Source organism: Vespula pensylvanica, chromosome 24, assembly GCF_014466175.1.
Source record: "Vespula pensylvanica isolate Volc-1 chromosome 24, ASM1446617v1, whole genome shotgun sequence".
NCBI classification, from domain to species: Eukaryota; Metazoa; Arthropoda; class Insecta; order Hymenoptera; family Vespidae; genus Vespula; species Vespula pensylvanica.
Window position 1 is genome coordinate 1,733,020 of NC_057708.1, and position 23,735 is coordinate 1,756,754.

A 23,735-nucleotide genomic window follows, 5' to 3' on the forward strand; every position below is an offset into this window, starting at 1 on the left:
GAGAGAGAGAGAGAGAGAGAGAAAGAGAGAGAGAGAGAGAGAGGAGAGAAAGATTATGCTAATTAATTTTCTTTTGGAGGAAGCTCATGCATTGATACACACACGCCAAGCAGCACGTCTCACGTGTACAGAGATTTTTACAAAATTTTAAAATCAAAAGGATAAATCATGCCGCCATTTATATTGTCCTTGCTTGTGTACTATACAGAAAATTCATTCATTGCTTCGGTAAGAAAATCTTTGATAATAAAAATAAAAAAAATAAAAAAAAAGAGGAATTGATTTTTATGATAAAAAAAAAAGAAACATCTCCTTTTAGCAAGACAAAAATAATTTTATCGATCGTTTCTTCCGAGCTCTCAACACTTATCATTCGCAAACTACAAAAATCACTTTGACAAAGGTATAACATTCTTTTTTTATATGTATCTTTTACGAATATCAATTGTGTATTAATAAATTTCTTTTTTAGGGAGTATACATAATTTTACACATATATATATACATATACATATACATATATATATACACATATATATACATATATACATCTAATCAAAATAAAAATGAATTTTCAGTATTGTCAATTTAGCTAGACGTTATTAGGCGATTATGTATTTTCTTACCTTGTATTGTGACTCATGAGGACTATGTTTCTGTAACAGCATATAATGGATCCTGATAGTTGGGAAGCGAGCGATGAAGTGTCGATGTCGTTTCACACATAACACATTTAAGCGGTAACAAGCAATTCGGCTTGTGTGTTTTATATATATATATATTTCGGGAACAAAATTATTATATCGTTGTGAAAATATTTCTCTATTATTTAATACTCGCGCAATATCATATATCTATCTTTGATATGTTTAACTATAATTTCTTTTTGGGGGGGTGGGAGGTGAACTCTTCTCTCTTTTCATTAGGCCATCTTATCTTCAGATTCGTTAAACGTTCGAGACAATTATTTTTCTCATTGTTGTTAATCATATGTAATTAAAAGAGGTCAACTAGCTAGCTAGGAAAAATGGAAATTACTCGGCAGTCGTATTTCTTTCTCTTTTTTTTTCTTTTTAATATCTTATAATATTCTAATCTCTTTCAACTATTTTTTTCTTTTTTTCTTAATCAATAATTCGACAATTTATTCGTTGACACAATATATATATATATATATATATATATATATATATATATATATATGAATGTATTATTAATATTAACTCTTGAATATATTCGCAGGACTTATCGAATATAATTTAAAGAGTATATATATATATAATCTATATAACGAAATTTTATATAACATGATATAAGATTTTATTTCTAACGCGATAACTCGATAGAATATCAAGAAAGAAAAAAAGAAAAACAAAAAGAAAGAAAATTTATAGAGAAAGAAAAGTCGAATATTTTAATCTATATGAGGTGTTGTCTAAGGTAATTATAAAAAAAATATATTATTTCATCGTATACTTATATGATCAATGATCATCAATAATGCTTAAAATACATTATCTCTCTCTTTTTATTATTATTTTCTTTTTTTTTTTTTTTTGTTAAACTACACTTTAAATCTGTTGCATATTCCAGGCATCCTGTAAAACAATACCAATGCTTGGTTTTTTTAAACATCCTAAAAATGTCCCATGGATGCGCAAATTGGCTCTACATGCGAAAGAAAATTACTAAGACTTATGCTTGACTCGAATGAGTTCTGTAAATAGTTGACGCGTTAAACACGCGAAAAGAAAAATTATATAATTTCTTATTATTTTTCTTTTTCTTCTTGTCAGCTTATAATCTTATGACAAAATAATAATGCACAAAGCTGCCAAGTAAAAAAGACCTCGTCGTAAAATATTATCCAATAGATTTGACCTCATTGTTCGTAGAAATTATTAAATTATATATTAATGAACGAATTCTTTGATAGAACTGAAAAAACATTTTGAGAAACATTTCACTATGGCTAAATTGATTTTTGATAATAAAGGAGAGAATGCCTTTTTCACATTAAATATTTCTAATAAAGACGCGTGTAAGGAAGAAAAAGAAGAAGAAGAAGAAGAAGAAGAAGATAGAGAATATTCCTATAAGGCAATCCATTGTAAATACAAAGCATATCCTACTTAAGTGAGACTACGTTCTTGCCCTCTATCTAGGTGCTAAAGAAGATTTAAACAAAAATAACAATTTCATATTCTTGCAAGAATATAAATGTGTGGTGTATGTGCACATACGTGGAAAATTTTTGTGCGTATATCTATATATCTATCATTTGGTATATAATACTCGCACAGTATGTATGTGTATATATATATATATATATATATACACATACATAAAAATATATTAAAATAGAACAGATAGATTGAATAATTTACGTGCGTGTATCTATATACGTATCATCTATCATTTGATATATACTATAATAATCGTACAGGGTATATATACAAGTATATATATATATATATATATATATATATATAAATTATGTAAATAAAACAGATAGATAGATAGATAGATAAATAGAGAAAAAGATCACTAAAATATCCAAAACTAAATGCTAATAATAATTAACTTAATTAAAGAAAATTGATAATACTTTAGATAATAAAGTGCATACCACATAATTGCTTTATAATAAAAAATGTTATAGTGTGCATACCGAAGGAGTCTTGTTATGTAATCGGGCCAGTTGTCTGGGAACATCACGAGAAAGAAGCCGACAGCAATGAAGATCATTCCGGCCAGCTTCATGCCCATGAAGTGCGCTCCATAAAGAACGACATCCAGAGCTATATGCAATCATTTCAACGGGGCGATTACTAACATTTCTGATCGTCGATATTTTCTCTTTTTCTTTCTTTTTTTTTTTTATTTTGTTTTCCCCTTTTTATTTTCTTCGTTAAAACTTTCGAATTTGTATTACTGTTTCCGTTGGAACTTCGTTCAATTATATGAAAATCATTACGATTTTATCAAAATAAAGTTCCTGAGGGACAGTATCCTCCTTCGAAAGATCGTTTACGTGATAAGTGAAAAACATGCATATTGTATAAATATACATATATGTATTAAATGGTGTTTATATATATATTTATATACATATATATACACATATAAAACATACGTACACATATATTAATTACTTATTCTATTTTTTCTATTTTTTTTTTTAGATTCAAATCATTAAAAAATGATCAATCGTGAATTTTATGTTAAAAGAGTCGATGATTTATATATATATATATATATATATATATATATATATATATATAGATGTATATTTATAGGTGTATATATACACTGATAACTTATTTGCTTTGTTTTTTTTCTTTATTTCTTTCTTTTTTTGGAACGAACTCGCTAAACAAAAAGAGAAAAAAAAGAAAAGAAAAAAAAAAATTATCAATCGTGCATTAATGCTAAATGAGAAGAAAATAGAAAAAGGAGATGAACGCGATGCAATGATCCTTTGCGTGTATTTTTACGTACATACCTGCGGATACAGGAACAGCCGTTATCAGACCAAGTGTAATGAATAGATCATATGTGAGTGCGATGCTGAAGTTTCCTAACATATTTGCAACTGTAACACATAACGAGTACTTACTTAATCGACAAATTCTAAAAGATTTTTTAATTCCATTAAATATTGGTAATCATCCTCCACTGGCATCACAATTAAGGGAGAGTGATGGAGAGAGAGAAAGAAAAGGAAAAGAAAAAGAGAAAAAGAGAGAAAGGAATAGGCTAGAGGACATTAATTGAAAGAAGTCAATGCATGGTCAGACCTAGATGAAGTATGCTGGCCGATAAAAGAGCTGCCCATGGTAATCGTGTCCAATGCACGCTCTCAGCACCCGAGAAATAAAGTGCTAAACATATCGGCCATAACAGGGCAGCGTTGCAAAGGCCGATCAGAGAAAAGAATAATGACATTTGACCAAAAGTCGTTTCCCCTATAACCTTCTTAAATACCACCTGAAAGAAATAAAGAAAGAGAGAAATATATTCGTTTGATTCGATTTTCTATTCTATATCCCTTATATATCCTTTCAATTAAATGCTCGAACGTTTTTCACAGAGTCGTTACTTTGTAAACAGCGGATCCGGCTGCTGCTGTGGTTGCTAGAACTACACCTCCCAATGTTGGACTTCCTGTTATGCCATCCATGTAAGCTAGAAGAGCGATTCCAGTATTGCATAGGATGACTGCTACTATCTGCAATGAATTTCAAAGCTTGTTATATATTTCTTTTTTCTTTCTTTTATGAATTTGAGTATGCATGCATCGTTGATAATAATGTTATTATTGATAATAAATTATTTCAATTAATTTTCTTTTTTTTTTTTTTTTAGACGTATCTCTTATCGTACTGACCCTAACTCCAACAAATTGCTCGTGAAGGATAACCCAGGACAGAAGATAAACGCAGGAAACATTCGTTGCGAATAATGCCATCACGTCGGTAGCCAAAAGTATCCTTAACGAGTAGATGTACATATAATTGGTAACAACCCAAAGTCCACAAAAGAGACTGCATTTAACGAGGAAACGTCCACCGGTGAAACCCTTGTCTCGAAATCCACGAAGACTTTCTGCTAATATTTCAGATGGTGTCGTGCATTTCGTTCTAACCGCACGGCAGATAAAGTAAACCGGAAAGTATAATACTTCCCAGTTGGTGCAGAACCAAGTTGTGAAGAAAGGTGCGTTGTATGGAAGCACGGTCTACAATTAAATATTATAATGTTAGTTTTAATGATAAACCTATTGTAAGATCTACATGAGGATATTTACGTTAGAATATCCGTTCTACTTAAATGATTGTTTAGTTTTAATTATTCGTTAATTCTTTTCTTTTTTTTTTTCTTTTTTTTTTTTTTTAGGAACTAATTTAATTTCCGACACGAAAATAAGATATCAATTTATAAATGGAAATATATGTAATCTGGTGCATTATATTCAATTATGTTTGGACATAGGGAAGATATCGAAATAGAATAAGACAGAATGTATGAGATGTGAAAGCGAAGTTGGTAAAAGCCTCTTGGCAGTGACAATAGAGTTTCTTAAAGAATTGAAGCACCGTGTCTAATTACATGCTGATGACGGGGCTCGGTTACGGAGGCATTCGATGTGGATGTATAACTAGGACTCGTTGGTTTATGAAAGTATAAATATTTTATGCAGTGGGTTGCTCCCACCCAGCTCGCCGTCACACATATTGTTACGCACACACCAAAATATATCTGTAATAATCGAAGAAAGAAATATTAGGTATGTTCTATTTATATAAATAAAGATATATATCTCTTTTTTTCAAACGCACCAATTTTTTTTACGCTCTATCGCTCATAAGTCAAAATTTATTACAATTATAAGCAAAAAAGCTGATAGATATGTGAAACGATATAAAATATTAATGTGTCAAATGTTCAATGACTTATGGCCAACAATTTAAACATATCTATAAATTTTTTTAACGAAATACTTTTTTCGCTGACTCTGCACAACAGGAAGCATAACAAGCCGAGAGTTTGTTCGGTCTGGATTGTTGATAAGCTACAGAAGGTGTTGTCACGTTACACGTAGACTGAGTTTGACTCAAGGAACCGTGTCCTTGACCTCCACCTCCTCCACCAGGTCCTCCTGTACTTCCAGTAGCGATACCGGTACCACCAGTCCCAGAACCTACACCGCTACCACTTGTTTCTAATGATCTACAGCTAGATGCTGAATCACCACAGCCACCAGCGACGCTACAACCTTGTTGTTGTTCGCACCCTGAAACAAGGAAATGTTTGTATGAATATATCTTATTGTTGAATCATAAAGATGAAGTGATGAGCGAAGCAATAATGTGAAAGAATAAAAGATAAATAATGTATCTATATATGTATGATCAATGAATAGCAATAAGCGGTGCTATTGTACAAAGACTAAACAAACGTATTTTTTTGCGGTTTTCCATTAGGAAAAAAGTGTTCCGTAAAAAGTTAACCCAGCCATTTAATTGTTATTAATGCAAAGAACGAAAAGCTTTCTTTCTCTCTCTCTTTCTCTTGCTATTAGTTTGCAAAATCAAAGCGAACATGAACTCTTCGTATAACGTGTACGTACCATCGTTCATGATTCATATCGGACAGCTTCAATGATATATATTTCATTTGATCTGATAGACTCTATAGAATAATGTAAATTATTTTCTATGATACAAATTGCCCGATGATTTATGAACGTCAGATATATATATATATATATGTATATATATATATATATATATATATATATATATATATACACACGATATACACTTTCTATTCTAGAGTTCTCTAAATTATAACTACCACAAATGCCCGTACCGTGAAGAAAATACATCACCCCGAGTTGGGAAAAGGAGTTTTATTCCCTGTTGGCTTCTTATGCTCTTAACGTAAGACTGGTACGATGTAGAAACGTCATATTTGAGATGAAACAAATTTTTCTATTTTTTCTTTCATTTTTATTCCATACACACACACACATATATATACTAGATGACTCACTTAAGTTTAACGTTTATTAAAAATAAAAGAAAAAGAAAATTCGTAAGAGCAAGTAGAAATTTATATGGTTTTATAGCGGTACTTGTCTGGTGACAATAAAAAATATTCCATCAAGATTTTATTGAACCATATAAAACTCCTTCTTTCTTTTTTAACTTTCGATAATAAACGGAAATAATTGAGATATCAAAAAGCTTAAGTGAGATATCTGATATATATGTACATATTTAATATGGATCGTATTAAAATTTTTGACCTTTAAATTCTTCTGCTCTATTTTTAAACTTACCTGTCGAATCTAGCACAACTTGAATGGGACTGGCAATTGGACCATGGTTCTGTTGATCCTCGCTAAGGACTATACTTGGTGCACGAGATCGTCGGGGATGAAATATCGTTGGGACTTCCCCGACACTTCCGCTACCCATGTTTAAGTTTCCTCTTTGAAACATTTTTTAACGGTATCGTTCAGCATATCCAGATATTGGATGACGATGATTAATCTAAATGAAATAGTGCAGAAAACGTTGCACAGAACAGGCAATGGAAGATGAATCGCCGAAGAAGATGAGGAAGAAGATGATGTGATGGAAGAAGAAGAAGAAGAAGAAGTAGAAGAAGAAGGCACGTGAAAGAAGATCTGTCTTAGTGGTAGTAGTTGTAGTAGTAGCAGTAGTAGTAGTAGTAGTAGTAGTAGTAGTAGTAGTAGCGATTAAATCGTTCCACGATTTCACTCTGGATTCTAAAAAAATTCAGTCGTCCTTATAATGGATCACTTCGTTATATAAGAAGATCCATGTGTTTGTTCTTTTGAATTAAATTCAAAGTTCATACTTTGAAAATGTACACTGCGTTTCTCCTGTTTTCTTTTTTTTTCTTTTTATTACACTTCGACGTTCTAACGAGATGTCTCATATCGATTATTTAATTATCATGGAAATAAATAATAATTACTTAGAGAGAGAAATGATATACAAAGATTTTCATATACGCGTTATTTTTTTTTTTTAATTTATAAATAATATTTTACGAGTCATTAGGCTCGTGACAATCGTTCATCGTGAATCGTTTCAATTTTTTTTCGTGACACTTACCGTTTTCTGGGATAAAGAACAAAAGAAACAATGTAAAATATAATATAAGATGCGCGCGTGTATGTGTGCGTGTGCCTGTATGATGTGTTCTTTTCTTTGGTGCGAAATTGAAGCACAAAGCGAAGCTTTAAAACTTTTCAAATTATTTTCTTCTTTTTTTCTATTTGTCTCTGCCATATTTATTTTATCATTTAGTATCATTTGATCATGTGACCGCAGAAGAAACTAATAAGTATGAGAGCGTGCACGAAACAATTTCGCCTGGTGTATATAATGCGATCGTTTGGTTTTAACGATGATATTTTTTTTCCCATTTCTTTCTTTTTTCCTTTTTTTTTTCTTCCCTTTTTACGACGCCGTGTAAATCACGATCGAAGAAGGTAACTTCACAAGATTCCAATGAAATTCTCTTCGAAAAATTCTGTTGAAAAGTAAAAAGAAATAGAAAAAAAAAGAAAAATTCATTTTTAAAAATTTAAGCCACACACATTTGATCAGTATATCTATCTTAATAACATATGTTTATTGCAGAATCGCGTGACATAAGAAATATGGCGATTAAGAAAATTTTAAGAGAAATTTGTTCCCTCTTTTTACACATAACAATCGCCGACATTAATTTTTTCTTTTTCTTATTTTTCGTATTTCAACGAGGACACGATTTCTCTCACCATTATTTTCTAAAGTATTTTAGGAGATTAAAGAAGAAAAAAAAAAGAAAAGCAATAAAAAGCAACTAGAATAATCACATGCAATAACACACGTATTCTCCCTGCTAACACCTCTTTTTTTTAATAAGTTTTATATAATCAGATCAAACTACATACTTATTAAATGAATAAATCTCTAAATTATAATCATACGCACACGTATACACATATGTGTGTGTGCGTGTATGTATGACGATTAACATTTAAATGGAACGTGTAGATAAGAAAAAAAGGACACACGTTCATTCAACGAAAATTATAACATCTTACAAAGTTACCCTTTTACATCGAACATCGGTCTTTCAAGCAGTGTCTATATATATATATACATATACATATACATATGTATATATATGCACATATACATACATTGTAATTCTCAATAATTAGAGAACGAAGAGAGGGATGCGGAAAAGAACAAAATTGACATACCTTCTTTACGCCCCTCCTCGAAGTTTACGCTGCGTTCGAAATTTGAACCTTCCATCGTTCATGGTCTCTTTCTCTCTCTTTTTATTCTCTTACTTATTCTTTTATTATAATAAATCAGTATGAGAAACAATAATTATCGACGATGAGGAACAGTTACACACCCACTATGTCAGATATAATAAACATATATATATATATATATATATATATATATTACAGTTATATATATATTTTTTTTTATATAGAAGAGAAGAAAAAATAGCAAGAAAAAAAGAACAGAAGAGCAATAAAGAAGAAGGGAAAGAAAGTGAAAAACCAGGTCAGATTTTTTTATTAAAAGATAAAGCGCGTTTTTTTCTTAACTTTTTCTCTCTTCGTGGTATTCGTGGAACGTTTTATGGCTGCTCAATTAACGAAATCTAATAACAATAATTTTTCTTGTTTTAGCACGTTCGGAAAGGTAACGGTATTAGATTGGTGTATGTAACAGTGCCAATGTGAATAAGAATTATGAGAGGAAAGGATATAATTGGATAATTTGAAGTTGACGTTAAGTCGTTAATTGTTTTCACTATTGAGTTAGTTTTTCTCTCGTTTTAAAGAAGCTTTAGAAAAGCTCGTGGAACGACCGAACGCGGGGAACGACGAAGTTGTTCCGTTCTACGCGTTCGAGGAACGCTTACTATTTCGATTCTGTAGAAACGGTTCTAAGCACCCTGGCGTGTCATTGATTACCGGGCTTGCTATCGTCTCCTCCGTTCGTTCACCACCACCACCACAACCCCTCAATGTCGTTACCGCGTCTGCGCTTATGTATTCTTCGTTGGAAAGCTTCCTTCTTTCAACGGTATAGCTTTCTACACTAGAAAACCAAACCAACCTGCTATAACAAGATTATTAAATATTAATTTGTTATAAAATTTTTTCTAAACTTTATCATATATGTGTATGTATATATATGTGTGTATATATATATATATATATATATATATATATATATATATATGATTATTTTTATGTATACTTAATGATACATTAGGACAAATTAATTTATAATGAAGACTATGCTTTTTTAGCTGAATTTCTTGCTATTTGTTCTCTTTTTTGTAAAAGCTTTATAAGAAAAGTTAACTCTTTCTATAATTCTAAATAATAATCCCTTTGAAATTCTCTGAGTTCTTCCATATATTATTACTTTTATATCATTTAACAATATGCTAAGATAAATTAATTTATGATGAAGACTATGATCCATCAATTGATTCTATTTATAATTAACGTGCAATAATTGTTGCTGTCTAAATCGATGAAGTTTTGTTCTATTTCCAATTGTAGGAACGTTTGAAATTAATTTTTTTACATTTTTTTACATTCAATATTCTATATATATGTGTGTATGTAATTAATATTAATTAATTAATATATTAGATACATAGGTTTTTATGCATAAAAAAGAAAACGATTAATTTATAAGTAAAAATATTTTATTCCGTATTTTTCTGAAATGAGAGATCCTTATTAATCCGAAGCAACGCGCGAGACAAGCATTACTGAATTTACTTCAGAATTTTTAATTTTATATATTATACTCGTTAAGTCTAAACAAAAAATTCTTTTGCACTTTCTTTTTTCCCTTCATCGAAAATCTATACACGCACACATAAACGTGCATATTTATATATATGTATATATATATATATATTATATAAATACACATATACATATATATATTTATATTATAAATATAAATATATATAATTTTTATAATTTAAAATATAATACAACCATACATACGCAATGTAATAATTAATTACGTAGTAAATAACAGATGGTTACAATGTCTTATGTCTTATTGTTTATAAAAAGAGAATATAAAAGATATGTCAAGTTTCTTATAAAGTAAGAATTGTCTTAGAATTAACACGAAATTTTGCAAATATCCATATAGCCATCCGTATTTACTATAATGACAAAATTTAAATACTCAAATTAAATGATGTAATGATAGAGCGTATATTTATAAATATGAATTAAAAATGCTATTTTATTACAGAATAACACAATAATTAATTTTAACAATTTATAATTAATTCTGAAAAGTTATATATATATATAAGGAATATAAGAACATTTTCGGAAAATTATACACGTAATAGATTTTAATATCGAAATTATTAAAATCATTGTACATATTAATTTTTATATATAAAAGAATTGTTTACTTTTTTCTATAGTAATTAAGATTAAAATGATAAAAAAATAGAACAAGTAGCAACAAATGGATCAACTTAATTAATAATATTTACTATAAATATGTTCTCTTCTTATATTACAAAATAGTCAAATGGATTATAACTATATCTGTGTTATTCTATAATAATTTGTTTGTAAAATCGTTAATGTCGCTTTATATTACATTATATAATTTGTTATTTCAACAGGTTTATAAATCTGTTAGGACAATTTATAAATACAAAAGGTATTTATTATTGCAACTCCCAGAGTTGATAATTTTATATACACACGCGCTATATTGTATAAATAAAATTTGTAATGTGTAAATCTATTGACCGAAGCATAATATCGTACAAGGGGCTTTGGTAGAAAGTATGTGAAAAAATATATATTTACGGTGATTTTTTTTACCTTTGATAAATTAATTACAAATCAAGGCACGTATGTAATAGCGAATGATATTGTATTATCTAAGCTTTCACTGTAAAAAACTTTGATACTAAAGTTCTATATTGACTAACTTTGATATTAAAGTTTTTGCGAATGAAACCTTGAATAAATGTAATTCTCTTTTATTGAATTAAATTAACACTTACACCTTCATAGATACTATGAGGTACGCAACTCGCATATTGAATATTAATTTTTCAATTAAGGCTACAATTATATATACATATTAATATATCAACTTGTAAATCTGCACATTGGTAGCGCTCACACTCTTGGCGCTATAATATTATATTTTATATAATTATTCACTAAGAAAATGCCAGTAAATATAATATTAACCACTCACTGTATAAGTAATCAAATATTCCTACATTTAATACTTTAAAAAATTACTAACATTCCTAAAGAGTATCATAAAAATATGTAAAAAAGTACAGTTCTACTTTATATATATATATATTTTTATATATATAAAGTATATTTAATATATATAAAGTAAATTTTTATATATATAAAGTATTTTTAATATCGCTAATGTATATATAATATATATATACATCTATTACTAAAATATGAATATGAATATTTACGACGTAGAATTATATTTTGCAGGTAGCTATTTTGATATATAGCATAATATTCATCAGTCGAATTTGAATATACCCACAGTATCCATTTACTTTAAACGTACATGGTATAAGTAATTCAATGTCAACTAAACTGGTTTTCCTCCATCTATATAATGGAATTTACACAACTCATTTTTAGGATGCACAATGACACATTAATGCAATTTACAAAATATTCTACATATTTTTTATATGATTAACCAATTTTTAACCGATCGATTTATACCATTTATCTTTATATATGTACAGACAATATTATTATACAATATTTCTATGTCATAATACATATTTTAGGTGTGCAAAGGGTGACTTTGGGATAATTAATGATTCGTGTTTATTAAATGAGTGATTGATTTAAATTATGTACACGTACTTCAACAAAAAACAGAGATGATTTAATATAATTGTAATCAAAAATCTAATAGCAATACTTAACAATAAATAACTAAATACAAATAGACATAAAGTGTGCAAATTTTGGATATTGTCTTTCGTTAATTAACACGATGCTTTATCCTTCACTGTATGTGTGTATATCTTTGCAACTTGCAATATAGTTTAACCCCTAATATGCTTACATCTTCCTACGTTGACAAAAAATGATGGAAGATGGACATCTCTTCGTATAAATATGTAAGCAATCAGATGAACGCGGATTTACTTTATTCCTAGACAAAAAAGAGATCACGTTTATTTTCCTAACTGGAATATTGTACCTTTTCAAACTTACAATATAACAGATATATATATATATATATATATATATATATATATATATATATATATAAAATCGATTTTAAGCACATTTTTCATGCTCTCTTTACATATGCTACTACTTTCTAAGGTATTCATATCCATTAAAAAGTTTTTATCGGAACATATGATTTGCATTCGTGCAACAACTAATGAGATACAAATTGTATCACTAATATTTAAAAAAGAATATATAAAGATATTTATGTTATCAATATTTTCAACATACATACATTATTTGTAGCAGTATATTTCAAAACTTATTAATTCGATATATAATATATAATAAATAAATTTACATAGAGTTTAACACCGATAGCCTGATTTTAAATAAGATATTAAAAAGCCCTATTTTAATCACATGTAATATGATTAATCTTTAGTAAGCTTCTTCCTATAGAATATACTTTAATGTTATATGCAAATAATATATTTATAAAGGAATCAGTAAACCTTATATTTATGTAAGCTTTTTCTAATATCATTTGGTACGTGTTTATATATTATTGTAGAAAATATTATATATAAAATAATACATGCACCACATTTTTATAGACATTTTATTATGTGTGTCTATCTATTAGATATTTTTGAACATTCTAGTAATTTATCCCATATTCATTTGCAAGAATTTTAATTAAATTTATCTGATATAATGAAATTATGAAAATATGACACATAAAGATATAACATAGAAAATAGTATAAGCATTCAAAACATTTCAGGAGTTATTGAAAATTCGCACATAAGCTTTTTTGTTTAAACTCTTATATATAACTATAAGAGTTAAAAATAAAATATAAACAAAATTTAGATTGAAATACCATAGAATTAAATTAATATCTATATGTGAGTGGAAAATCACATCTAAATAATACAAAAATAAAGGAGGCATCGAAGAAAAGTTTATATGAAGTTACAATAGCACAATTAACTCTTACATTGAAGTGATTTTTGCTATCAGAATAAATTTTAAAACCTGAACTTACTTTTTAATTTTCACACATTATTTGATTTTGTCTAATGCTTAAATTAAAGAAAAAGTACATATACATATATATATATACATACATACATACATACATACATACATATATATATATATATATATATATATATATATATATATATACATATACATATATTGTGTGCATTGTATATAACAAAGAAAACTTCTGAAGCATTTACAAAATTTTATCTCTACTCAGTCAATTTTACATGTGCAATTATAAGAGAATAAACAGTCTTTAATAAAAAGAATTTGTAAGATAGAATTCATTAAATCATGCATCATGTATTCGCAATATAAAGAAAAGTTGAAATTTATCAGAATATTATTGCTTCTTGGCTACTTCTATAATTTCTTGTGATATTTCAAATAAAATTTTAATATTGTAATATGAAAAATGTTCGTTGAAATCTTTTTTTTTTGTACTATTTCAAAGAATAATTTCAATTAAAAAAGTGCATTATCACAGATATGAAATATATTTCAACTTAATATATATATATTCTTTATACTTTATTTGTTGCAGGTACAAATGACTATGATCTTTTCTTTGCTGAGATTCACAAAAAATAACATTGTGTTACACAAGATATATATATATATATATGTATGTATATTATTATAATTATATCACTATTATATAGGGTATTTTGTTGTTGTGCAAATTTGCATTGAAATTATCTCTTAAAATCGTGTTTAAATAAAGTAAGGATGTGCTTAATTTTATACAATTAATGAACGACATAATACTACAAAACATTTTCTGGATTGGTTAAAGTCAAATTAGTTTTGTGTTTTACCTTGCGATTCTGTCTTTTGGATGTTTTTCGTGATACCTTTGTTTCTCTAGTGTCTTGGACTTGTTTGTTAAGACCTAGTCTGAAACGTACGGGTACCTTTGAATCAAGGTTGCTTTCATCTGTAAATAAGCAAACAAACAATAAATGAATGTCCATATATAATTGCACATGCTTATGAAATTAACGAAATGCAATAATATAGAAAAATTAACAACATATGCATACCTCCAGAATCATGTAATTCAGAAACTGATCTAACCACAGTAACTCGTCTGACATCCTTTTGATTAACTACGAAGAATAAAAAGATTATGTATAAATTTAATATTGTAAACTAATGTTTTCTATCTTTGCATTAAATAATTACCTTTTTCATCGCTTTTGATTACATGCCTCTGATTTACTTTTGCATTATTTTTTACAACTCTGTAAGAAGATAACGTATACATAAATATATTGTTATATTTGAAAAACAATAATTAAAATAATTGGAATATAATTATATAGAAAGTATATTTACTCATTAACAACTCCTTTGAAAGCTGATTGTACAAGTCTTGCTGATTGAATTGGCACGGATCTGTTTAATCGCTCAGCACGTCTTCTACTAAGTTCAGCTCGTAAGTCACCTTCTTCGTCTACAGCTATATCCTCAAATATCGCATCTACGTCGTCATTTTGAACTTCTGTGATAATATCCTTTCTTTTCTTACATTTTTTATCTTTACCAATACGTTCGGATAGAGGTAATTCACTTTTTAATTTTCCAACTTGATATATTTCCTTATCACGTTTTTTCTTCTTCTTAGATGACTTTTCTTTTTCTGTTTTTGACGATTCCACATTTATACACGAATTGATTGAACTGCTAATAGGTATCGGAGAAGTATTTTCCATGGTATCACCTAATTCTTCGAATTCATAAGTTGTATCCAAACATATATCTCTGTCTCTAACATTATGATCATCGTCTGTTAACTTATTAATTTTTTTTGTGCTGATAGTTTGCGTTCTATCTAAGACTTCTGTCTTCTTATTTGAATTACTTAACTTAATTTTTTTATTAGCAAGTACAGGATCTATTGGTCTTGTAGATTCGAATTTCCTTCTTCGTGCTTCCAAGACTGAATCATTTATTGTATTATCAGTTGATTCTTTAACATCACCTGAATCAACTTTTTCGGAATTCTCTTCCTTCTGTTTCGTTTTTTCTCTATAAGATTCAGGAGACAATCTTCGTTTATGCATCGGAGGTGATTCTTTAATGTATAAAGAATTTAAAGTATTATCAGGGCTTACAGAGCACGGCCCATGTTTTCTGGGTAATTCTTTGGGTGATACTTTAGGTGACTTTCTTCGCCTTGGCGAAAGACGAGGAGAATTTCTAGGGGATGACCAAGGCGACCTTCTTGGTGAAATTTTTGGAGGTGACATCCTTCGAGGTGATCCTCTTCGAGGAGAAAACCCTGGTGAACGAGATCGTGGTGATACTCTCTTTGATGGAGACAATCGACGCGGAGAACTCGATTTCGAACGTGATCTTGTTTGCGGTGACAATCTAATCGGAGATCGCGATCGTGTCAATCTAGGCGATCTGGATGTTATTTTAGGAGAACGAGTTGGTCTAGGAGGAGATCTTGAACGTGATAATATCCTTGGCGATCTAGATCTTAATAATTTTGGAGACCTGGAATGCGGCGACAATCTGGGTGATCTTATTCTTGGTGATAATTTTCTGTGAGGGGATCTTCTTACAGGAGACTTATATTTTGTCATTTCTCTTTGTGACTTTTTTATTTGTCTTAATGGCGATCTCCGTGGAGATCTTCTCGGGGATCTCTTCCTACTCCGAGACTTTGGGGATAAGGACCTTCGTTTTTGAGAAACTCCACTCGGTATATGTGGAGATACCGATCTTCTTTCACATCTAACATTTATGGTAAATGATGTAGCATGGTTATTATTCTCCTTCCTATTACTATTTTCTTCATTCTTTTTTGCTTCTTGAATAATATTCTCATCACCTTGTTTACTATCCTTTTTATTTGATTCTTTTTCTTTCTTTTCTACTGGTTTGTCTACATTCATCTCTCGTTCCATTTCATCCATTAATCGTTCTAAACTATCTTCTTCTTCCAGATCAGCCATCAAGAGTATATCATCATCATCGTCATTGATATCCTCTTCTTCTTCATTCTTTTGACAGTCATCTATAACTTCTGGTTGATTCTCTTTTTGTTTTGTAGCATCTTCATTTTCTATGCTACTAGTTTTAACAGATTCTCCCTTTAACTGTGGTAAATTATTTGTATGGCCTTTTTGATCATCTTCTTCTGATCCGCTTCCACTATCTTTATAGCGATGAAACTTTGACTCTTCTACGAATACAATCGAATAAAATTTAGAAAAATTTATATCAAAAATTAGAATTAATGATAACTATACATTTTGTAAGGAAATATCTTTTACCTGCTGCTTTTATATCTGCATGAATATCAGTCTTTTCTACATTTACAGCAGGGGTTACTTCAATATTTTGTAATTCAGAATGTTCATCCACAGGAACAATAGCTATTAAATTGGGGTTTCGAGGGCTTGGATAATAGAGATTCTGTTAAAGAAAACATGGGACAATTGAATGAAAGTACATCAAATTATCATGATATTTGTAACATTTCTTTTCAATAAATTAACTTACACCATTCTGTCTTTGTTGCAATCTATTATGGAAATGGGCCCTTCTTGGTAACCTTTGTGGTTTATATGAAGGACGTGCAATTTGTGTTACTTGCGGGACAACTTTTTGTAATTGAGTTAAAGATTGTCTTTTATTATGCAAAGTATCTTTTGTCCTTAATGACTGTAACGCAGCTAAACGTAAAGCTTCTAAATCTTCATCATCGTCATCATCAGTATGAAACTTTTGTTGAGAAGCCAAAACCATCTGTGAACATTGTTGTATAGTCGTATAAAGAATTTTATTTAATTTACAGAAGTATTAAATTTAGCAAAAACGTTAATGCGGATATATATGAATATAATAGTTATATCTAATACATATGAATTATAAAAATATGAAGGAAATTATGATATTACTAAAATTACAATTACGTTATTAATTAAAACACAAATTATAAATTGTTTATCCGAGTAATATTTTTTCATATTAATGGTAACTTTATTAAAAATATGGAAATATACATTGAACAAAGCATTTTTTCTTTTCTTTTTACGAATAAATATTGCGTCATTTGATTTTTATTTATTCGTTCATATTTCATCGATTTAAGACATACCTTTTGGCGATAATCCATTTTATGTTGAGCACAGACGTGAAAAATTTGGTCGTATACACAGTGATCACTACCCCGTTCAGCGTTTATGTTAATATAATAACGCTGATTTTACGGAAATGTGTCTTATTACGTGTACAATTGTTTATCACATTACAACTACATCACTAGATTGAATTATTTTATATTATTTTCAAACAATTGTAAACTATCCGCACAATCTTCCACGACTTCGTTACCCCACACTACATATAAATAAAAATGGCATGAGTGGTCGTAAAATCAACGAGCACGAACGACGAATGCTACTTGACTGGCTACAAGCATTAAGAAAATACCTAGACTATCCTTCGAAAGTATCCCCACTAACTGTCCCACGTGATGACAATCCTTCTTTCTGATTGGTCGATAATTCAAAATGAAGTTTCAGGTTACAAAGCTTTATAGATTCATACGATATAAAATTAATACATAGTATTTTGAATTGTTAACAAATTGTTATATAAAATTTTAATAATGAATTTTCAACATTTTTCATTTTTTCTTATAATCAATGAAATGAATCATTTTATAATACATATCTCATAGATATATGTAAGTTGTGTTGTATTACATGTAAAAAAAAGCCAAAATTTTTTTACCGGGAATTTTAAATCGTTTGAAGAAATATTTTATATTAATATTTATTTTCATATTTTGTTATTTCGATTTTTTTTTCCCGGAAAATAAATTTCAAACTTTTCAATGCTTTTTCATTATACTAAGTGAAAATATGAGTGTTCCGTTAATCGTAACTATTTATATACAATGAAATATTCTTAGTTTGTTACCTGAAAATTCTGAAATATGTGGCTTTTAAAATTTGTAGATTTTATACATTTTATATATACAGTACATATATATAAACACAGTATAATAAATTCTTTTCAAAAAGTAAAGATCTGAAAAGGAACATCTACTTTATGACCGTAATTAACTTTTATGTGAAGGTCCAGGTTATTTGTCGGAAAAGGTACTGGCTTTCTCTTTTGTGTATTGTGTATACCTGTGTATATATGTACTTGCGTGAGCGCGGGAGTATCCTTTATTCTTAAACTACTATTGTATTTATAGAAATTTTTGTAGAGTTAAAAGTATTTTCGTTAATAGAAAAAATTTTATATTATTCGGTAGAAAATATAATTGTACAGTCACCATGTTTAAATAAATCTTTATACGACATTACATAGTATGCTTATACAAAAGATAATACTTGCAATAATACTATTTAAAAAATACTTTTTTCATTAAATATCTTGTTAAAACATAATAAAAATTTCTGTATATATATATATATATATATATAGATATCTATAGATGCATATAATTAAAAATTGTATATGTGTTACGTACGTTCAACACGTAGGATCGTACGATAATTTAATAAAAGCGACTATTTTTTGTTTGTTTATATAACAACACACAATACTTTAGGGCACTTCTGTGAATGCAATTTGCAAATATAAAAATATGTAGTATATATTAATAAGTAAAAATATGTTTAATATAGATCTCTTTTTGTTATAGAGATTTCATAGTATGAAGTATAAAAGGTGGCAATAACAAAAAAACAGCTCCAATGAGATATGTTGTAGTACTTCCAAAATACCAAAATCCTAAAAATTATACATCAATATAGATATTAATAAAAATATATATATACATATATATACATACATATATATATATATATATATATATATATATATATATATACACACATACACACACAACAGCAACAATTGATTAACAATACTAATTACCTGCAGAAGCCACAATTGGTCCACTTGCACGTGCTAATGCACCTAACGAACGGAATATTCCAGTTATTGTACCTTTTTGATGTTCTGGTCCTATTTTTGTAACTAATGTCATCATACAAGTGACAACCATAGCTGTTGCTAAAATATTGAAAATTTATGTATTTTATATAATGCCTTTTTAGATTTAAATATAATACTTCGCACGAATAATTATAAATCCTATGACATATTGTATGCACTTACAAACAGCAAATAAAAATATTCCAAAATATAACATCATCGTATTTTTTGCTAAGCCAATACATATAAATGCTGGAATTATTAACCATAAACCCTACAACATATATACTATAGATTACTATGTACATATTAAACATTTGTATTTATTTATATATATATTATATATATATATAAATATAAAAAATTATATATATATATAAATAAATAATATAAATATATATATATTAACTTTTCCTACCAATTCTGCAACTGATTTTGTTTTATGCGAAGGAACTCTTCTCACCCAACCTCCTTGCAAAATAGCCATAATTAATCCAATTCCAAGAAACATCCATCCTTGTTGCATACTCGAAAATGCAAATATGTGATGAGTAAGAAACGTTAAGGTAAATTCTAATCCACTATAGATAAATAGGTAGATAAAATATGTACGACCTAACATCTTCAAATTGTGTTGCTCTAAAATAATATACTTTAATCATTATGGAAATTTGTAAAATAAAAAGGAGAGAATGTTCCACTGCACTTATATAATAATTATTGTAATTAGAACAAGAGTGAATTATTATTTATCTCACCTTTGTTATTTAAACCCAATACACTAGTAAATTGAAAAAGATCTATAGGATTAATATAAATTATAGACTTGATTATTCCACTTAATAGAGTTTTTGCTCTATATTTAACTTGTAGACTTTCTTTCAAGTTATAAAAAACGTATAACAAGTTACTTGCAGCAAGCAAGGAAGCAAATAATGCAGGTGCAATATACCATGTTTCATTTCTATTATTACTTGAAATCCATGCAAAAAATGCTCCTATCATTGGTCCCACTACAAATCCAATAGAAAATGCTATTCCCACAAGAGCCTAGAAACGTTGTAATTAGAGAATTGAAGAATTTACTCTTATAGAATTAACATTATATTCTATAACTTGCCATAGCTTTTCCTCTCTTCTCAGGAGATGTAACATCCGAAATAATAGCCATGGATAAACTAATATTTCCTTTACTGATACCACCAACAAATCTAGCCAATACAAATATGCCAAAATTTTTTGAAAGTGCCCATAATAAATATGACATTGTAATACCTGTTAAACATAAGAGCATTAAAGGTTTCCTTCCATAAGTATCAGATAATGCTCCTATAATTGGGGAACTAAGGAATTGTAAAAAAGAGTACATAGAGCCTAGAAAACCTATAGAAATAATATATTACAAATTATATTTATATATATACTATTAATATTAATTAATTTTATTTAAAAAAATATACATACCTCCATATAGAACAGTATCAACTTTGTCAGGAGCGTTTAAAAGTACCCGTAAGCTTTGCACATGATGCGATATCATAGAATAAAGTCCTTTGTTACTTAATACTTTGTAATGATCTAATAAGGCCGGTAACAAAGGTAATATCATAGTAAATGCTAATAAATCTAATAATAAAGAAAAAAATACGACTTTCACTGTGTTATCATTAGCATTATCCATGATTAATTTCTATTACTTTTATATTTAAATATATATATCAATTTTTCATTCAGATCTTTAAAAAAATATAATTTTCAATTCATTAGGTTATATCACACATAACATTAATTGCGAGTATTTTTTCCTAAAAAAGAAATAAATTTTAATAAAATAATATATTATCTTTGACAGTATAATCAATACTCATGTAATGATACCATATGTTAACAAACATAATTAAAATCTTACATGAACTTATGTCAATTAATAGTTTAATAATATTCTATGGACAGCATAAAGTTACTTATAGAATATATAAATGCAAAATAAAACTACTTTCTAGAATTAACATCGCCGTAGAAATCGTATTCACAATGTATCCCAGTTTAAAAGTGAAAGGTTATAAGGCTGTTATTCATCATTCCTATTTTTGTGAGGGTTTACACCAGCAATGAATTTGAGCATAATTACTGATCGATTTTGACGAACAAGGTCTTATTTTAAAGATAAAAGTTTAAACGAAAAGATGGTTACTTCGAATTTATGAAAAATTTTCATTTTCTTTGAAAAAAATCGTATCAAAAAATGTCCTCTTCCGAGAACAATTTATTTGTAAAAATCAAAATTTTGCAACAATTCAAAAAACTCATCTCCACGTGTAAACCTTCATTTATAAAAATAAGATTCCATTTGTCAAAAACGAACAAAAATTACGTGTAGATTCATTGCTGATGTTAAACGCTGTTTTTGACATTTCTCTTGAGAAATAAATTTTGTATAGTGGCGCTCCCATAAAACCTGCGGTAAAAATCTATACTTAAATATAATACATATCATGTACAATCCATTTTATATATCATAATGGCGATTTACAATAATAATAAAGAAAAGAAAGATAATATGTAAAAGAACAAGATATAATAGAGCCGATCAATACTAGCTACTACCTCACGAAATCTCTATCTTTCCTACACAGTATATTTTATGAATGATATTATGAATTCTCCCGCGAAATTTTAACATATAGTATCTTTCATTATTTGAACACCTGACCAAAGATCCATAAATATATGTTAAAGTATTAAACATTCCAGCTCGATTAGTTCATACTTGTAACCCATTTCGTAACACGAAACATGCGTTGAATATAAATTAGAATTAAATTAATAGTTATATAGAGTTAAAATTTGAACATGCAGTAATTGCTTGTTTTGGAAAACGGAAATGAAATTTTCACTGATTTTCATTCCATCTGAAGAGTTTGCTTCTGAATGACAACAAAGAAAAGATCGGAATTTTCCCTCTTCAATTGTATAATTTAAAAAAAATTTTAATAAATTAAAATTTTTGATTATATTGAAATTATTTAAATAATATGAATCGTAGGTGGTGCATAATAAACTAACACTTAAACAATAGCACTTCTATTTAAACATTTCATAGCTCAAAATATCCGATATATACAAAATAAAATTAATTTAATATTCAAATAATAACGAGGAGTTAACGCAAGCAAATAATTATATCACTAATTCCTTCAATATTCTACGAGAATTATTTTGCTTCAGAATCACTGCGAAAAGTGCAGAAACTTTCTTAGTCGTAACAACAACAAAGTTGAAACTTTGACCGCCAAGACAGTTACTGGACCAGTCTTGCTTTGAAATTCGGCGAGTGCTCATCGCTGTTCACGTAGTACGCATTCTCCACAAGTAATAAAGAAGAGTTAATGGAAGAACATAATTATATCACTCATTTCTACAATATTTTATGCGAATTAGTTTGTTCTAGAATTACATCGAGAAGTGGGGATACTTTCCCACCCGAGACGACAACACAGTTCGAACTTTGACTGACTTTGACAGTTACTGGACCAGTCTTGCTTTGAATTTCGACGAGTTCACATCGTAGTTCTCGTATTACACATTCTCCACAAGTAATAAAGAAGAGTTAATGGAAGAACATAATTATATCACTCATTTCTTCAGTATTCTATGCGAATTAGTTTGTTCTAGAGTTACATCGAGAAGTGGGGAACTTTCCCACCCTAGACCACAACAAACTTCGAACTCTGACTGACTTTGACAGTTACTGGAACAGTCTTGCTTTGAATTTCGACAAGTTCACATCGTAGTTCTCGTAGTACGCATTCTCCAAAAGAAATAAAGAAAAGTTAATGGAAGAACATAATTATAGCACTCATTTCTTCAGTATTCTATGCGAATTAGTTTGTTCTAGAGTTACATCGAG

General features: G+C 28.4%; 3 protein-coding genes and 1 long non-coding RNA gene across 15 annotated transcripts in view; 1 reads left to right on the forward strand and 3 right to left on the reverse strand.

Annotated features, from left to right (window-relative positions):
- LOC122636860 (putative thiamine transporter SLC35F3) overlaps positions 1-9,567 on the reverse strand; it is a 13,433-nt gene extending 3,866 nt beyond the window's left edge. For 2 of the 10 annotated variants that reach the window (XM_043828506.1, XM_043828501.1), the window contains exons 1-9: positions 8,795-8,892; positions 6,848-7,300; positions 5,505-5,797; positions 5,113-5,262; positions 4,391-4,741; positions 4,103-4,231; positions 3,801-3,990; positions 3,506-3,595; positions 2,672-2,801 (exon numbers count right to left, since the gene is read on the reverse strand). In XM_043828506.1, the coding sequence (XP_043684441.1) occupies positions 2,672-2,801; positions 3,506-3,595; positions 3,801-3,990; positions 4,103-4,231; positions 4,391-4,741; positions 5,113-5,262; positions 5,505-5,797; positions 6,848-7,010 (1,496 nt within the window). In that variant the 5' untranslated portion in view covers positions 7,011-7,300; positions 8,795-8,892. Of the gene's footprint in view, positions 1-626; positions 657-1,434; positions 1,599-2,671; positions 2,802-3,505; positions 3,596-3,800; positions 3,991-4,102; positions 4,232-4,390; positions 4,742-5,112; positions 5,263-5,504; positions 5,798-6,847; positions 7,301-8,794; positions 8,959-9,157 lie in introns of those variants that run through there. The other 8 variants (XM_043828505.1, XM_043828503.1, XM_043828502.1 and 5 more) reach the window with 8 other exon arrangements.
- Positions 4,578-5,337, forward strand: LOC122636864. The gene is made up of 2 exons (XR_006329084.1): positions 4,578-4,719; positions 4,900-5,337. It is a non-coding gene; the product is annotated as an uncharacterized LOC122636864 (long non-coding RNA).
- A 2,400-nt stretch (positions 9,568-11,967) lies between the features above and the next one.
- LOC122636926 (serine/arginine repetitive matrix protein 1-like) lies at positions 11,968-18,267 on the reverse strand. Of its 2 annotated transcripts, XM_043828620.1 has the most exons (8): positions 17,967-18,267; positions 17,369-17,614; positions 17,140-17,281; positions 15,191-17,048; positions 15,038-15,096; positions 14,896-14,961; positions 14,671-14,789; positions 11,968-12,776 (listed from the first exon to the last, which is right to left on the reverse strand). In XM_043828620.1, exons 1-8 carry the CDS (start codon positions 17,982-17,984, stop codon positions 12,771-12,773), a joined length of 2,514 nt encoding a protein of 837 aa, XP_043684555.1. In that variant the 5' UTR covers positions 17,985-18,267; the 3' UTR covers positions 11,968-12,770. The 2 variants fall into 2 exon arrangements, with proteins under 2 accessions (XP_043684555.1, XP_043684554.1); XM_043828619.1 differs by lacking the exon at positions 11,968-12,776 and having other exon boundaries at positions 14,007-14,789.
- Positions 18,268-19,122: 855 nt separating this feature from the next.
- Positions 19,123-22,268, reverse strand: LOC122636940 (major facilitator superfamily domain-containing protein 10). Of its 2 annotated transcripts, none has more exons than XM_043828641.1 (8): positions 21,735-22,268; positions 21,290-21,630; positions 20,946-21,100; positions 20,584-20,875; positions 20,244-20,464; positions 20,009-20,099; positions 19,766-19,903; positions 19,123-19,618 (listed from the first exon to the last, which is right to left on the reverse strand). In XM_043828641.1, exons 2-8 carry the CDS (start codon positions 21,504-21,506, stop codon positions 19,524-19,526), a joined length of 1,209 nt encoding a protein of 402 aa, XP_043684576.1. In that variant the 5' UTR covers positions 21,507-21,630; positions 21,735-22,268; the 3' UTR covers positions 19,123-19,523. The 2 variants fall into 2 exon arrangements, with proteins under 2 accessions (XP_043684576.1, XP_043684575.1); XM_043828640.1 differs by having other exon boundaries at positions 19,124-19,618; positions 20,946-21,208.
- Between the last annotated feature and the right edge of the window lie 1,467 nt (positions 22,269-23,735).

Coding starts and splice junctions, on each gene's coding strand:
- LOC122636926 (XM_043828619.1), bottom strand. Junction 17,282..17,368: donor TGCAACAAAGACAGAATGGT/GTAAGTTAATTT, acceptor TTTCTTTAACAG/AATCTCTATTATCCAAGCCC. Junction 14,790..14,895: donor TGAATTACATGATTCTGGAG/GTATGCATATGT, acceptor GCTTATTTACAG/ATGAAAGCAACCTTGATTCA.
- LOC122636940 (XM_043828640.1), bottom strand. CDS start 21,506: ATGGATAATGCTAATGATAACACAGTGAAAGTCGTATTTTTTTCTTTA. Junction 21,209..21,289: donor TGATACTGTTCTATATGGAG/GTATGTATATTT, acceptor TTATTTCTATAG/GTTTTCTAGGCTCTATGTAC. Junction 20,465..20,583: donor ATTGGGTTTAAATAACAAAG/GTGAGATAAATA, acceptor ATATTATTTTAG/AGCAACACAATTTGAAGATG.